General features: G+C 38.3%; 2 protein-coding genes across 6 annotated transcripts; one reads left to right on the plus strand and one right to left on the minus strand.

Annotated features, from left to right (window-relative positions):
- Positions 1-1,735: 1,735 nt before the first annotated feature.
- Positions 1,736-9,879, plus strand: LOC137736657 (Pentatricopeptide repeat (PPR) superfamily protein). 4 transcript variants are annotated; one of them, XM_088682470.1, is made up of 7 exons: positions 1,736-1,747; positions 3,005-3,121; positions 3,404-4,732; positions 4,824-4,946; positions 8,338-8,839; positions 8,960-9,082; positions 9,201-9,879. In XM_088682470.1, exons 1-3 carry the CDS (start codon positions 1,745-1,747, stop codon positions 4,559-4,561), a joined length of 1,278 nt encoding a protein of 425 aa, XP_088538596.1. In that variant the 5' UTR covers positions 1,736-1,744; the 3' UTR covers positions 4,562-4,732; positions 4,824-4,946; positions 8,338-8,839; positions 8,960-9,082; positions 9,201-9,879. The 4 variants fall into 4 exon arrangements, 3 of the variants coding, with proteins under 3 accessions (XP_088538596.1, XP_068331993.2, XP_068331994.2); XM_068475892.2 differs by having other exon boundaries at positions 8,960-9,879; XM_068475893.2 differs by lacking the exon at positions 1,736-1,747 and having other exon boundaries at positions 2,702-3,121.
- On the minus strand, positions 5,750-13,244 carry LOC137736070 (U-box domain-containing protein 35). Of its 2 annotated transcripts, none has more exons than XM_088682469.1 (10): positions 13,023-13,244; positions 10,193-10,266; positions 9,942-10,063; positions 9,405-9,616; positions 9,224-9,278; positions 8,497-8,821; positions 8,103-8,204; positions 7,586-8,011; positions 6,357-7,115; positions 5,750-6,146 (listed from the first exon to the last, which is right to left on the minus strand). In XM_088682469.1, exons 1-10 carry the CDS (start codon positions 13,147-13,149, stop codon positions 6,045-6,047), a joined length of 2,304 nt encoding a protein of 767 aa, XP_088538595.1. In that variant the 5' UTR covers positions 13,150-13,244; the 3' UTR covers positions 5,750-6,044. The 2 variants fall into 2 exon arrangements, with proteins under 2 accessions (XP_088538595.1, XP_088538594.1); XM_088682468.1 differs by lacking the exon at positions 13,023-13,244 and adding an exon at positions 10,388-12,311.
- Between the last annotated feature and the right edge of the window lie 1,721 nt (positions 13,245-14,965).

Below are 14,965 nucleotides of genomic sequence, written 5' to 3' on the forward strand. Positions count from 1 at the left end.
TTTTCCAAATAGGGCTTGGCCGACTTTTAGTTAGGCGGCCCATGAACCGGCTGGTTTGTAGAAATCCTCGAACAGAGCTTCTGGGCCGAGAACAACTCCATACTCGGCCCAACCCAATAATTTTAGGTCCAAATAGATAGATTGACTAATGCTTCACATTTTGTCGAATTTAAATTCCAAATTTGATAAATTTTTGGTTAATTGACCAAATCTAAGTTCACTTATCATTCGAGAACCGATACTCTAAAAAGAGAGAAAAACAAATGTTGCTTTTTTTTTCTTTTTTTTTTCTTGACTCTTCTTATCTTTGTAACAATTAATGACTTCTAAATTTTAAATTTCCCTATTGGTATACCACTCATGACTTTTATGAATGATAAGTTTGATAACTTGACTTAATAAGCGTTATTTTTTATTCTAAGAAAACTTTTAGTTTGGATGGCCTTCTATGTTTAGAAGAAAACGTATCAAATCAAATTAAAGATTTTAATGCCGAGATATTCTCTCATGTACCCAAAATATTATGTGGCCATTACTCCTGATTTCCTCCCTCCCCCTCTATCCGTTCTGTTTCAACCAATCACAATTGGAGAAGAAACTAATAGAATTGTGCATTTTTTTTAACAAACGGTATTATCTACACTAAGAGGGAGAATTGTGAGCTTAGTCTTCACAATGAGCTAGCAACAATATTGTTCAAATTCACCTTTGTCTATAATTGAACCTAATACCTCTCACTTATAAGTTAATAGGAATACAATTAGACTATAGTATTAAGTGGCTATTGTGTGTTGGATACATACATGAAAAGTCCATGTTTTAATAAGGATCTAGATGACAAAAATATACTTAATTTAAGAAATAATGGGTTGAAAATTTTGACCAAAAGTGAGGGTATTTTTGTTATTTTTGTTCTAATTTAACGGAGATTTTTTATCGAATGACCAAAATAATTAACGGTGGACAAATTTAGGACCACTTACATTGATTTTGAATCTTAGGAACCAAAACAAGTAGTTATGCCAATCTCAGAAACTATTTTGACTAAAAAGCCATAAAACCATAAGACCATCACTTAGTAAACAATGCGTTAAAGTAACTTTGCCAACCAATCAGCCCTTATTTAAGCTAAATTTATACTTGTGTTATGTTCTACCAACTATGCAGTTAAGTTTAAAGGTGGTTTGCCTATTTCTGACACACCTCGACCGAAATCAGGGCGTGCTGGCCATCATGTGAGGGTGACGTAGCCATGTGCATAGTGCGGAAGCAAAAGATAATAATAAAAGTACGAATAAATAAAAACCAAACTACTAAATAAACTAGTTAAGGTAACACACTAGTGCAAGACTAAGTGTGATAAACATAATCAGAGCACAAAAAGCCTAAGTGCAGTCCAGAAGAACGAATACTAATTACACAACACCCCAAGGTGATCCTACATTTGTGATGTTCTATCAGAACCACCGTCAAGTCCTCGTGAACCACCAAAGCTGCTTCTAACTAGAACCTGAGGGGCGCAAAACAAAAAGTGTGAGTGGGCAAAAACAAAGCTTTTCAAAATCATTTCATTATCAAAAGTTCTAACCCCTCACAGTAAAACCTGTATAGTTTCCCAGAAAATAGAATATACACATATATCGAAAACATGTTCAGAAATATACCATGTTGAATGCCTCCACATAAAAATGTACGTAACCCAGATAATGTCAATCAATGCAAGTAACATGTCACTAAGTCAAAGATGGTAAACCCATGTCTTTCTTCTTCCTTTTTAACGTTTTATTTCATTATTTTTGAAATTTTCATTTAGTTTGAGTTTTAATAGATTAAAAAAATAAAACTAGACCCCACATTCATGAAGAAGGTGCTTTAACAGAAATTTTAACTGAAATCATCAAAGGTTGCCCATTGGCACCAAAATTGAAGTCTAAGCGGTAATTGGAAAACAAAACTGTTAGTTTAAGTAGAAAATGCACACTCTTAATTAGGGTGCAACTCGGACGGGTTGGCCCAGTTAGATAATCAATCCAATCCTAACCTAACATTCCTAATTTGAGTTTGGGTTGGTTTCAGATTCATAAAAAAAAAGAAAAAGAAAAACATGAAGTGTGAGATGCACTTTTCAAGTTTCAACCATGCAAAGTTGAAATTAAATGACAAAACAATACCAACATTGTAACCGAAAGAAATGTAAAAGCAACATTATCGTTCATTTTCAAATGAAAAGCAAACAAGAAACTTCAAATATAGCTCCCCCAAACTTGTGTCTAGCTCATATAATATGAAGTGGGACATGTAATATGGCATGAACAATTCGGGTTAGAAATCGAGTTGGGTTTGGATTGACATAGACAAGCAAAGTATTAACCCAACCCAACCCAACCCAATAAATAATCGGGTTGAGGTTGGGTCGGTTTTGGGTGGATTTTAACTTCATTCTAATTGGCTCAATCAGGTTTGAAATCAGGTTGGACATAGGTGGATTCAGGTTGACACAACCTAAGTTGCACCCTTGCTCCTAATAGTTTAGTTGGTGTTTATGAGATGAGGATCCTCTCCGGATCCACTTTGTGAGGATCTTGGGGATCAATTCACTTAGCTGATTATCGTGTATCGTGCGATCAGCTTTTGTTATGTACTGTTTGTATTAAATTCTAAATAAAAAAAAAAAAAAAAAATTCCGACCGGAAGATCTTGATAAGAGGAGTGATGAACAGATCCGGATAAGATCCTGTTCGTGTTTGTGCGAACTCTCATTCATTTTATATCTAAACAATTAACGAATAATAAATATATGAGTTTATGCGTCAATTAATATTGAATAAAGTATTTTCAGCGTGCAAGTGTTATACATGAAACTATTTAAGTTTTAAATCTTTATTTAAAAATTATGGGGAAAAAAACATTTCAATGGAACATTTCCAAATGTAGTATTAATATCTAAATGCATTAAACGGAGGGTTGAAATTTGTGTTATCATTCCAACACTCAGCTGTGTCAGGAAATGGAGGTCACGGTTCTTCTGAGCCCAATACGTGTTTCAGCTTCTCTCAACCCAAAACGCCTTTCTATTTTCTGCCATCAATCCCATTCACAAAATCGAGCCTTCGCACGCAAGGTCGGTCTCCCTCCCTCCCTCTCTCTCTCTCTCTCTCTCTCTCTCTCTCTCATGAACATTTTACTGTATTTGTAGAATTGGGACTTGTATTTTTTAATCAAATTTCGATTCAACAAATGCCCGTAATTTGTTTTAGCAGGTTTATGAATTTCTTGATCTAGAGTTTGATTAGTGTCTTGAACTCTTTAATTACCCATGCTTTGTGTAAAATGAGTTGAAGATTACGATATTGCTTTAGATTTCTTCAAGGATATCCTTTTATTTGGGCTGTGCTTACAACAGATAATCCGGAAATGGAAGCGGGATGAGTGTTTTAATGGCCAAGCTACTTACGTAGATTGCGTGCGGATAATTCGGAGTTTAAGTGAACAAAGGTTGCCTCACGTAGCTCAGGAGCTTTTACTCGAAATGAAATCGGATGGTCTTTTGCCCAGCAACTCCACTCTATCTGCTTTGATGCTATGCCATGCCAACAATGGCCTTTTTCCTCAAGCGGAAGCAGTGTGGAACGAAATGTTATATTCTTCTTTTGTGCCTAGTATTCAGGTTGTTTCGCAGTTATTTGATGTTTATGGAAATGCGGGATGTTTTGAAAAAGTGAATGAAATTTTGGGCCAGATAAGGGCTAGGTATTTGAGTTTGTTTCCGGAGGTTTACTTGCTAGCTATCTCTTGTTTTGGGAAGGGAGGCCAGCTTGAATTGATGGAAGGTGCATTGAAAGAAATGATTTCAATGGGTTTCCCGGTGGACTCTGCCACTGGAAATGCCTTTATCAGATACTATAGCATTTTTGGTTCCCTGACTGAGATGGAGACCGCTTATGGCCGCCTTAAAAGGTCTAGGTTTCTGATAGAGGAAGAGGGAATCCGGGCAATGTCATTTGCGTATCTGAAGCGCAGCAAGTTTTATGAATTAGCTGAGTTCCTGAAGGATGTAGGTCTAGGTAGAAGAAACTTGGGAAATCTTCTGTGGAACCTTTTGTTGTTATCCTATGCTGCGAATTTTAAGATGAAAAGCTTACAAAGAGAATTTTTGAGAATGGTGGAAGCTGGTTTCCACCCTGATCTTACTACATTTAATATTCGTGCTCTCACCTTTTCAAAGATGTCTCTACTGTGGGATCTCCATCTTAGCCTTGAACACATGAAACATGAGAAAGTTGTTCCCGATCTTGTGACTTGCGGCTGTGTTGTTGATGCATACTTGGATAGAAGACTAGGACGGAATTTGTATTTTGCCCTCAATAAAATGAATTTGGATGATTCCCCATTGGTATTAACGGATCCATTTGTGTTTGAAGTTTTGGGAAAAGGAGACTTTCATGCAAGCTCAGAGGCATTTTTGGAGTTCCAGAGGCAAAGGGAATGGACTTATAGGAAGTTAATTTCAGTATATTTGAAAAAAACATACCGGAGGAATCAGATCTTTTGGAATTACTGACTAGCGACCTGCATATTGTGCATGTTTGACTGATTGTTAGGAAAGGATTATTGTCGCTGATAATACTATGTCTATCAGTTCCAGTTTACATTCTATTGGTTCAATTAGTGCATGTATGTAACAACGTGATAAATACAGCTCAGATATGTATCGTCCTGCATTGTGGAATGGGTACGTATCTGAACTTTCTTATTATGTTCATTTTAGGTAAGCAAAATGCATTCCTAGTCTCATGGATCTTGTGTTGGTTCTCCGTGTTCAGGCTGAGATGAAGTTGGATATTGCTGATGGATGACTTGCCAATGTTATGAACTTATCAAAAGCTAAAATGAAAATGCTACATTCATTCAGATTCAAAGAAAACTCCGAGGAGTGTGAAATAAAGGTAAGAGCAGTCCAATTACTATTCCTTCTGAATCCCACATACTGAAACTGATCTGCAGTCAAAACTAATTCCTCCAAGTCTCTTTCGTTTTCTGTTTACTGCAGTTTCCCTTCTATGCTTCATAAACCTGCTATGAAACCTTCATATCACAAATTGATTTTTTCTTTATAGTTTCATTGGCTTGAAAAGTACCTTCTTAAATTAACAGATGAAACTGTTAGCTTTTCTACTTTCACAAGAAGGCCTAAATTGTTGGGAGGTTGATGATACGTACATATAAATAATTTCCTCAGTATATAACTTCTGGCAAAAACATCCTTTTGTTGTGGAGCCTTAAGACTATTTAAACATCAACTCTACATTAATATATGTGAGCATAATATCCCGCTGGGGAGTCTTGTACTAATTAGTTGGCAATGCTGCTATCCCGACCAGCTACTTGAATTCTTGTGCTGCAAGGTATAGAACAGCTAAGGGTATGAACTATGAATACATCTGTACTTTGTCCCTTCGTAATGAAAGAGAAAGCTCCTAGTTGTTATAAATATATGTGGTACAAAATGCAGTAATTAATCTTCATACCGTAATAGTTTAAGCTTTTGAGAATAGTGGTAGCCCCGCAAATCCAATGTGGTCTCAGAGCATGATATTGTAAGTATGAACCTTGCAAAAAATTTAACCGCATGTCCTTCCAAAGAATGCCACTTATGTATTTAGAAAAGTGCTATCAGCATTTATGTCTCGACTCTCGAGTGCAGAATGCCTTTGCCAGAGGAGATTTTATGTTTTTAAGAAAAAGGGAGTTTAATGATAAATCTTCAATAGACAGCAAAACAGTACAACATATGTAGACAGAAAGAAAACCTCAAAGACAAGTGAAAACAAGCCCCACAAGCGCATCACACAGTATCATATGGGTTTTCTAAACATACATTCGGGATTTCCCAGTTTACACAACTACGCAGACTTAAGCAACTCTTTTGCAGTCCCTACCTGAAATTATTAGAGAAAACAGAGATGGACTTGCAAAGGTTACAGGGAGGCGGGCTGAGCAATATTACAAGAAGAATTCAATTTTGCTACACTTTTTAAACATTTCTAGTCCAAAAAGATTTTTCTTTCAGGATAAGATGATGTGCTTGAGCGACTCCTTGAACTTTCATAACCAGGCTGTGATAGATTGCCGTCACTGATTACATCCTGAAAAAAGAAAAGACCAAAAAATTAACAAATAAGTTAGTGTTGATTATATATGCAAAAGTAAAAGAGAACCAACAATTGTGAAGCATTCACAGGTTATATTAGCTGTACATTGTATGAAATATATGATTAAACAGAATTCTAGCATGAATATTTTAGCATGCTATATAAGAGGCAAGAGCAATGGCAGGACCATGTTGTGCAACTCACTTGTATTGTGGGAGTTGAGCTTTGTCTTGGTGAACATTCTCCACCACCACCAAGGAAGACACTGTTTGTCCTATCTTTGGCTAGTGCTCTTAATCTGTTAAGCTCAGGTAGCACAACTTTACCAAGATCTGGTCTATCTTTTCGTCGCAGTTCAGCACATTGTAAAGCTAGCTTGGCAAACTTTAGAGCTTCCTCAACCGGCCAGTCAGGAACAGCAGGGTCAAGCATCTCAGCAAAAGTCCCTTTCTCAATAGCCCTCTGAACGTGATGAGTCAAACCCATTGGTGGCTTGGCCGTTATTAGTTGTAGAAACATGACGCCAAGTGAGTAGATATCAGATTTTACTCCAAGCATCCCAGTTTGTTGGTACTCTGGGTCTATGTAACAAAGTGTCCCAGCTGTTGATGTCATATGATATTGAGTGACAGAATCTGCTACCGATGGAGGGACAAGCCTGGCCAAACCTACATCACTAATCTTGCTCACGTAGTTATGGTCTAGCAAAATGTTTGCCGGTTTCAGGTCACGGTGTACAATGGGTTCTGGCTTGGTCTGATGAAGGAACAAAAGTCCAGTGCCAATTTCTGCAGCTATTTGGAACCTTAGCTGCCAAGGAATAACTGGGGTGTTACCTCGCTGTAGGAGACGGTCTTCTAAGCTTCCATTAGCCATGTATTCATAGACTAGGCAACCATACTCGGCACATGCTCCCAGAAGGAGAACCATGTTTGGATGGCGGATACAACACAATACTTGAACCTGGATAATTAAGAGTTTCCCGATATATAATACACAACCAATAAAATGGCTTATAAATATAGAAGCACAATAGCTCTAAGAGTAAGAAAAATCAATAATCCTAGCATTTCTATTTGAACTATCCGGACTTGAGAGGATTGGCAGATTGGTGTAAAGTATAAACTTTTTTTGGATGCATGAATATCACTTGATGAATATATTGATTAAAATCTTTGTTTGATGCATGAGCAATTCCTTATACTCGTGTTCCTCTTTAGTATTGATGTGGCTGCTGCTGTTTTCGAACAACATGTTACCAGATTTGGAAACAAAGTGAAAGTTCAATCTTCAATTCCTTCATGATCAAATTCAAGATGTGAAGTGCCTAATAATAGTCCTTTTCCTTGGTTATTTCATTTATGTGCTAAATATCTGACGAAAGTATGTAATTTATAAGATAGATAAAGTTTCCTATTGGCAGTGTCGCTAACCTCTTGCTGGAACTGTGATTGTCCTTGAGCTGCATCCGGACGTAGAACTTTTATTGCCACTGGTGTGTGGTCTAGTTCACCTCTGTATACCGGCCCATAGCCTCCTTCCCCAATCTTGTGAACGCTTGAAAAATTATTTGTTGCTGCTTCAATCTCCTCAATTGTGTATTTCCTGAACATGAAATCATATGTTTTTGCTTCTATTGCCTTCTTCTTCTCCTCAGCTTCTTTGAAGGCTTTCATTTCTGCATTCCTCCTTTTCTGTGCTTCCATTACTGCGATCCTTTGAGCTGCTTCTGCAGCCTCCATGGCTGCCATACATTTCAATTTCTCATTCTCTGCAAGTGCCAATGCAGCTTCCTGAGCTAGTCGTACCTGTTCTAATCTCTGTTCCTCTTCCAATTTCCACCGGTGTAGTTCGGTTGCCTGCGATGATGTATTATTAGAATTTATGCTTAAATAGTTGTTCTAAACCCAAGATTTATATTTCATCAAAGAAAAGGTTTTGCATCAATACCTTCTGTTTTGCTGTGAGTGCCTCCTTGCAGGCTGTACTGTACATGTTTATTGTTTGCTTGAGCTCTAGCCTGAGCCTCCTCATCTCAGCTTCCATTGCATCCTATTATTTTCAAGAAAATTACGTGTTAATACTCTGAACTATACCTGCACGTATGCTTTATAAAAATAAAGCTTCTTTTGGATTGTGGAACTAAAACCACTCAAAACTAACAGCATTTTTTTGGTAAATTTAGGTATCAATTATTGAAGGAATGATATTGGGACACCAGAACTGGCTTGGATAATCATTTGTGGTATATTAGTTTCTGCTGTCAAGTTTGTAGTTGGAGGCATGCTTCAAAGCTTGTAGCTTGGTTGTGCTTCAAGTTTACTATGCAGAAAAATTGTCTTACAAAATTCAGTTGTGAACATGAGTTTCCACTTTCAATTGAGGATGATGAGAAGTCGTATGGTGAAGAGCTCATGTCAATGAACTTATGTCCAGAGTAAGATGAGGTGGAGCTCCTGTTGTTTATCCCGGACGAGTAAGATGATGTAGAGCTTCTGCTATCAATCTCTGGGCTGATTGAAAGCCGAGGTCCTGAGTCCAGATCATCGTAGAAAGAAGGAAACATGTGATCCACACTCGGCCTTCCACTACTCACAAATGATATGTCAGTATCCGACGAGAGCTCATATGACTTGTTAGCTGAAGCTCCTCCTCTTGTGAATGGTGACCTGCATCATATTTATTAGGTTAGTCCTCTCCTCAGTTGAGTATTCACATGCTCTATTTCAGTAATAAAGTTGTTCTACATAAATATCCAGGCTATTCATTTGGAAGCCTTCTAACATGTTAAATGAAACTTCATCTAGGGAATGCTCAGGTGTGCTTTGCCTGGAAATGCAGATAGCGGTTGAATGAAAGCATCGGCAAAAATTTCTTAGTGAAAGGCCACTTACCTATAAGCTAATCATTTTAATACTGCTTAAATGGAGGTACGTACATACTTACTAGGTACAACCAAAATAAGGAGCTGAATTAACTAATCGGTATCTACACCTCTTCCATAGTTAATTGTTTGAAGCATCATTGTCTATGCCTTTTGTTCCCCAGACAATAAATGTACCAGAGCTTACTTGATTTGAATTTCATCTTGCTGGCTTTGTTGTGGATACTGCGTCCTCTCCCATGCTGTATTGGTAAAAGAAACTTGATTGAGTAATGACAAAAAACCAGACGTGAGGTGGGAAATAACAGATGCTAGAACATAATCTGAACTTTCGACCTAAAAAAATGAAAAAACCGAATCTGCCCAACCTCTGGGTTGCTGGTTGTGGCTGAATTGCGTATCATTTGTGTCAGAAGCTTTGTTTGTTTGGTGCTGTTTTTGATCAGGCAAGTAAGCTTTCTGGGACAGTGAAGTGGTAGCAGCTCGCATATATGATATCTTTCCCTTGCCAATGACATACACAGTGCAGAAACTCGGTGCCTCTTTTGAGACAGTGTTTGGAACGTCTGTTGTTTTGAATCTGTGACGAGATTGATATAATTATGATGCATGCGTAATTGATGACTTCCGACAAGCAAAAACTGAGGTAAGACTACAACGTGCGGAAACAGATCTTGAATAAATGATTTCTCAGACCATCAAATTTTTGGCGTATGTAAGCTGGTATTAGTTGAGTCAGATCTATGAAAGTTTTCTCAGTTCATTGGATTCTAAAGATGTAATACTTAACTACCTACAATTATAGTTCCATTCAAATAAATGAATGATTTATACATTTTACGATTGATGCTTGTTCTCTTTGATACTATTTTTCTGATGATATAACTTGGAGAAGAAATCAGTACCTGAGAAGGCCGCTTCTCGACGGCGCACCAAGTACCAAAATGTCAATTGAATTATTGACAACATAGTTTACCAGTGCTTTTGCTATGTTTTTATCCTCGATTATGACTTCATTGCATTTTAGCTGTTGCAAAAATCAAATCAGCAGTACAACTACAAATCACGTTGTGAAACGAGGGATTCCGCTCAACTGTTCATGGAGCGGGATAGGCAATACAGGATCACTTTTATGAAGGGAAGAAGAATTACTCACAAGTTTTTTCGTGCAAAAGCAGCGGAATGGTAGAAACAACTCTTTGGCTTGAGCCTTTTCAACCTCCTCTGTGGCTGGTGACATACATTAGTACATTACGATCATCATCATCATCATCTTATGCATTCATGCATTTACACACACACACACACATATACAGAGAGAGAGAGAGAGAGAGAGAGAGAGTGAATGTACTTTGCGTGGGAATTGCGGTTCTTTGTCTAACATGGAGCAGCGTGAGAGCTTGACCTCTGGTGACAAGACTATCAATCGTCCATTTGAGAGCATGTTGGCTGCCCTTGTCATTGTCTATTGCCACAGCCACCACCTCCCCCGCCTTCTTTTGTGTTTGACCTCTTCCCATTTCTCACCTTCCGTGAATTAATTTAACTCTCCATCAAACTCTAACCTGCATGCGTACGTAGAAATGTCTCCTACTCTGAATGAAACAAATCCCAGACGGAGAACCACCGTCGTACGCTCTCCTTGGCACTGAAGCTGTGCTATATTCTCATCAACTCTCTCTCTCTCTCTCTCTCTCTCTCTCTCTCTTAAATATTCTAGAGCTAGGGAGATAAGAATGTGTGGAGGGAACGATAGTATAACCAAATTCCCTAACCATCTTGTCTTTGTGCCTCTCCAAATACTCCTTTGTTGCATTGGAGCATTCAGTTGTAACTTCCACCTACTTGTTATTCCTAAATTAGCAAAATTTACATGCCCCAAAAAAATCTAGACGAGTCTCAGTCGTTTGTCTCCAGAAGAAAAGTTAGCGAATCGTAACAACACACACACACACGCACATATATATAGATGTACATATACAAACGACTATATATATATGCTAAAGAGGTGGCCAGCTAGAAACTAGCTTTCACGAAAATTTAAACAAATAGAAGGCCGTTCTAAATCTTGTTGAAACAAGCTAGGTTAACTAAAAATTAGAGAAAAGCAAGAGAAATCATAAATATAACAGCAGCTAAGATATGAACTGAGCATTGTTGGATGCGAAATCTGCATTTACGGATGGTTGCAGCTTAATCTAAGCAAACATTTCAACTGCTTCGTCAGCTGCCAAAATTGTTGCCTCTTGAGGCTTAAAATTTGCTGTTTCCTTCTCCATAGCTGCCACAGTTGCTTCCAATGCAAGTCCCGCCTCTTCTAGGATATAGGGTTGGCTGAAATGTCCAGGGCACGAGTGGAGAGAGGTGAACCATCCTTATGGGATGATACCGATTCCAATTCCCCTTCTGATACCTCTTCTGATTCCTCTTCCGAGATATAATCGTAATGAAGCTTAGGATTGGAACATGCGGTGGCTGCAGCTGTTGGATTGCCTTTTCTGTTCATTCATGGCGGATAGATACTACTTTGTTGATTGTTTTCTCTTGTGTTTAATTACGTTCTTGGAATAGCTAGTTGCTCATGTTGGTCGGATTTCCTTTGCTTGTAGGCTTGTACTGCTTGTCTTGGAATAACTATGAAACGAATCAACCGCTATCAAATACTAATCTCACCAGAATTGTTCAGTTAGTTTTTCGTACGTACTATTATTATAGCTAGATTAGCAGTCATGTTCTCGTAGACCTCGGGTTTACAGAAATCATGGCCACCCACAATTTGATCTTAATCCAACGGTAGTAAGGCCAAGTACTGATGGCACAGTACATTCTTTCTTCCAAAATTTTGAGCCTGCTAGGGTGACTCGAATAGGAGAAACCCTCCAAGTCTGAGAGTACCACAAAATTAGCATCGGGTTTTTCCAGCTTCCGTTTTAACGTCACTCTGCCACAGAAAGTAGCTAGTGAATGGAGCTGAAGCGCACAAGGAACGTGTACTGGCTATAATAATAGTACGTACGAAAAACTAACTGAACAATTCTGGTGAGATTAGTATTTGATAGCGGTTGATTCGTTTCATAGTTATTCCAAGACAAGCAGTACAAGCCTACAAGCAAAGGAAATCTGACCAACATGAGCAACTAGCTATTCCAAGAACGTAATTAAACACAAGAGAAAACAATCAACAAAGTAGTATCTATCCGCCATGAATGAACAGAAAAGGCAATCCAACAGCTGCAGCCACCGCATGTTCCAATCCTAAGCTTCATTACGATTATATCTCGGAAGAGGAATCAGAAGAGGAATCGGAAGAGGTATCAGAAGGGGAATTGGAATCAGTATCATCCCATAAGGATGGTTCACCTCTCTCCACTCGTGCCCTGGACATTTCAGCCATTTCTCTCTGTCTTGCCATGAATTGCTCCACTTCCTCGTCGGTTGGGTACTGATGTGGCAGAGCCGCAGCACGCCTATAGAAACGAGCATAAGAGCGGCCATGACCGCAGACGTTACCCACTAAACCACAAGTCCTACAAATTAGTATATAGCCCTTTCCAACTTCAGTTACGCTCAACGGGACACGTTTCCGGTAGGGACACAGATGTTGGAGGTGGCCGTCCTTAAGGTAAACTGCACAATGCTGATTCTGAGAATGGCATTTCTTAGACTCACGGTAACGTTTCTTCTTTGACTCACGGTAACGTTTCTTCTTTGAAGTAGGAGTATCATCACCAAGTTGGAGTTTGCTCATAGAGCTTTCGACAGCTTTTGTTTCTTTCTTCTCATCTGTTTGTTGCACATAAATTAATTAATACTAGATATATTTACTCAGCTAATTAACAGGTCAAATTAAGGGAGCAGGGCACCCTTGTATTTTGGGTTTAACAGCAATTAAGCTGCAATGTTTTTGGTTAATATGCAGAATTTACAAACCCTAAAACAGAAACCAAACGCATATATATATACACCAAGACAAATCCGGATCTCACCTCGGAGCTCCGCCGGTTGGGCTGGATTCTTCCCCCGCCCGGAATCTAATCGCGCGAGCCAATTGGCCCTTCCTCTGCCTCTGCCTCCACCTCCGCGCTTGGCGTCGTCTCTGGGTACCCGGATCATGGCTTCGTCTGTGCGAGAGAGACTCAGAGAGATTGCACTAGTGTGGAGATTTACCTTTTAGGGTTACGCTTTTGACAAAACAATGAAATTACCCTTATACACACCAACTTATTCCACGTCATTTAACCGTCCTGCTCTTCATATAAAACAAGGATAATGTTAGAGACACCAAAATTGAAAAATCAAACAGTTAATCAATGTTTAAGTAAGAATATAATCATTAACAACCACATCATTTAGTTTAAAAAATTTGGTCTACTTAGCATTATCCAAAAATAAAAAAAATTCGAATGGGAGATCAAACTTAATTCGAAAAAAATTGAACCAAATAAAAAACCAAATCGAAATACAAAAACCGACCCGAACTCAAAGGGATCGGTCACAAACCGAAATATATATTTAAATTATTTAATGTTGTAAACATTCCTAGTTTAAGTATGATTGTGTAAATCTTAGATTAGATTTGATTCTAGTTATCCTTTCCTATTGTATCTTGTATTCCTTGGGGAAGAAGGAATATCTTCTCTCTTTTACTACTATAAATAAAGGTACAAGGTAGGAGGGATAACAACACACACATTCCCTACAATTCTACATACACATCTCTTTCTCTTCTCCTTGCCGCCGGCCCCTTCTCTCCTTGTCAGACAAAATAGACCACACAAGTTATCAGTACGCTTCTATCGCTGCGCTTAGGAATCTAACGTTGAAGAATTTTTCTGCATCAAACCAATTCATCCATATCATCACACAATCAGGTTCTTTCAAAACAACGGTTTTTATCTCGATATTTTTGCAGCCCTAAGCATGAACATTTACCATAATGCATGACCCAACTTTACGTTTTACGAATTTTAGATTCTACATGAATTGTGTATGCCTCATAATCATAATTATTGAATTAAGTGAATTTGATATTGGTTATGAATTGCATCAAATATATATATATATATATATATGCATCAATTAAATTATACATGAATTACATTAAATTATTTATATGCATATGATTGGATTGATAAAAAAAAAGAAAAAAAAACTGGAATCGGGAAACCTAGGGTTCTTCGAACCTATGCACTTACACCATGCAAGGTTGCAAGCCACCAGGCCAGCAACTTGTGATGGCCCAGCCCATTCCCTCGCCAGGCCTGTAGCTTGCATCAAGTCCCCAAAATGCCAAAAGAGGCGTGGTAGGGGCGGCCATAAGCCATCCTACCAAGGTCAATAGAGTCAAGGCCCATCTAAGGGAGGAAACAAAGCCCAGAAGCATCCAAACCTTGCCCCCAAGGTCCCGAACTTCAAGAATAAGGGCAAAGTACCTAAAACCATGGATGCAGACATGTGCTATCGCTGTGGTTCAAAGGACCATTGGTGCCGTGTTTTCCGAGCTCTCAAGAAGGTTGTAGATGAATATCATTCTTGTTGTAAGAAGTTTGAATCAAACTTCATGCAATTTGACGAACTGGAAACCACAAAGATGGAGGTTTTTGATTTTCAGGAGGATACCACTCCCTGCACTGCTCAGTCTGAACCTGAAGTGCATCGTATATTAGATCTCCAGAGCATAGCTCAGAGTATGCCGAATGCTTTCACCGATCTCGTGTATATGATATACTTAGACAAGAATGTAGCCAAATAAAAGCTAAGAGACAAATTAGAAAATAATTTTACATGAGTTGTAAAAATATAGACTTATCACAACAGTATGGTTGTCATAAGAAGAATAAGCATAAGAAAATATACAAAAAGAAATATATGTCATACAAACCATACAAACAGAATAAAAATTTCAGCATAAAACCTTCAAGAACATATA

Source organism: Pyrus communis, chromosome 13 (assembly GCF_041283825.1).
Source record: "Pyrus communis isolate YQ-2024b chromosome 13, ASM4128382v1, whole genome shotgun sequence".
Taxonomy (NCBI): Eukaryota; Viridiplantae; Streptophyta; class Magnoliopsida; order Rosales; family Rosaceae; genus Pyrus; species Pyrus communis.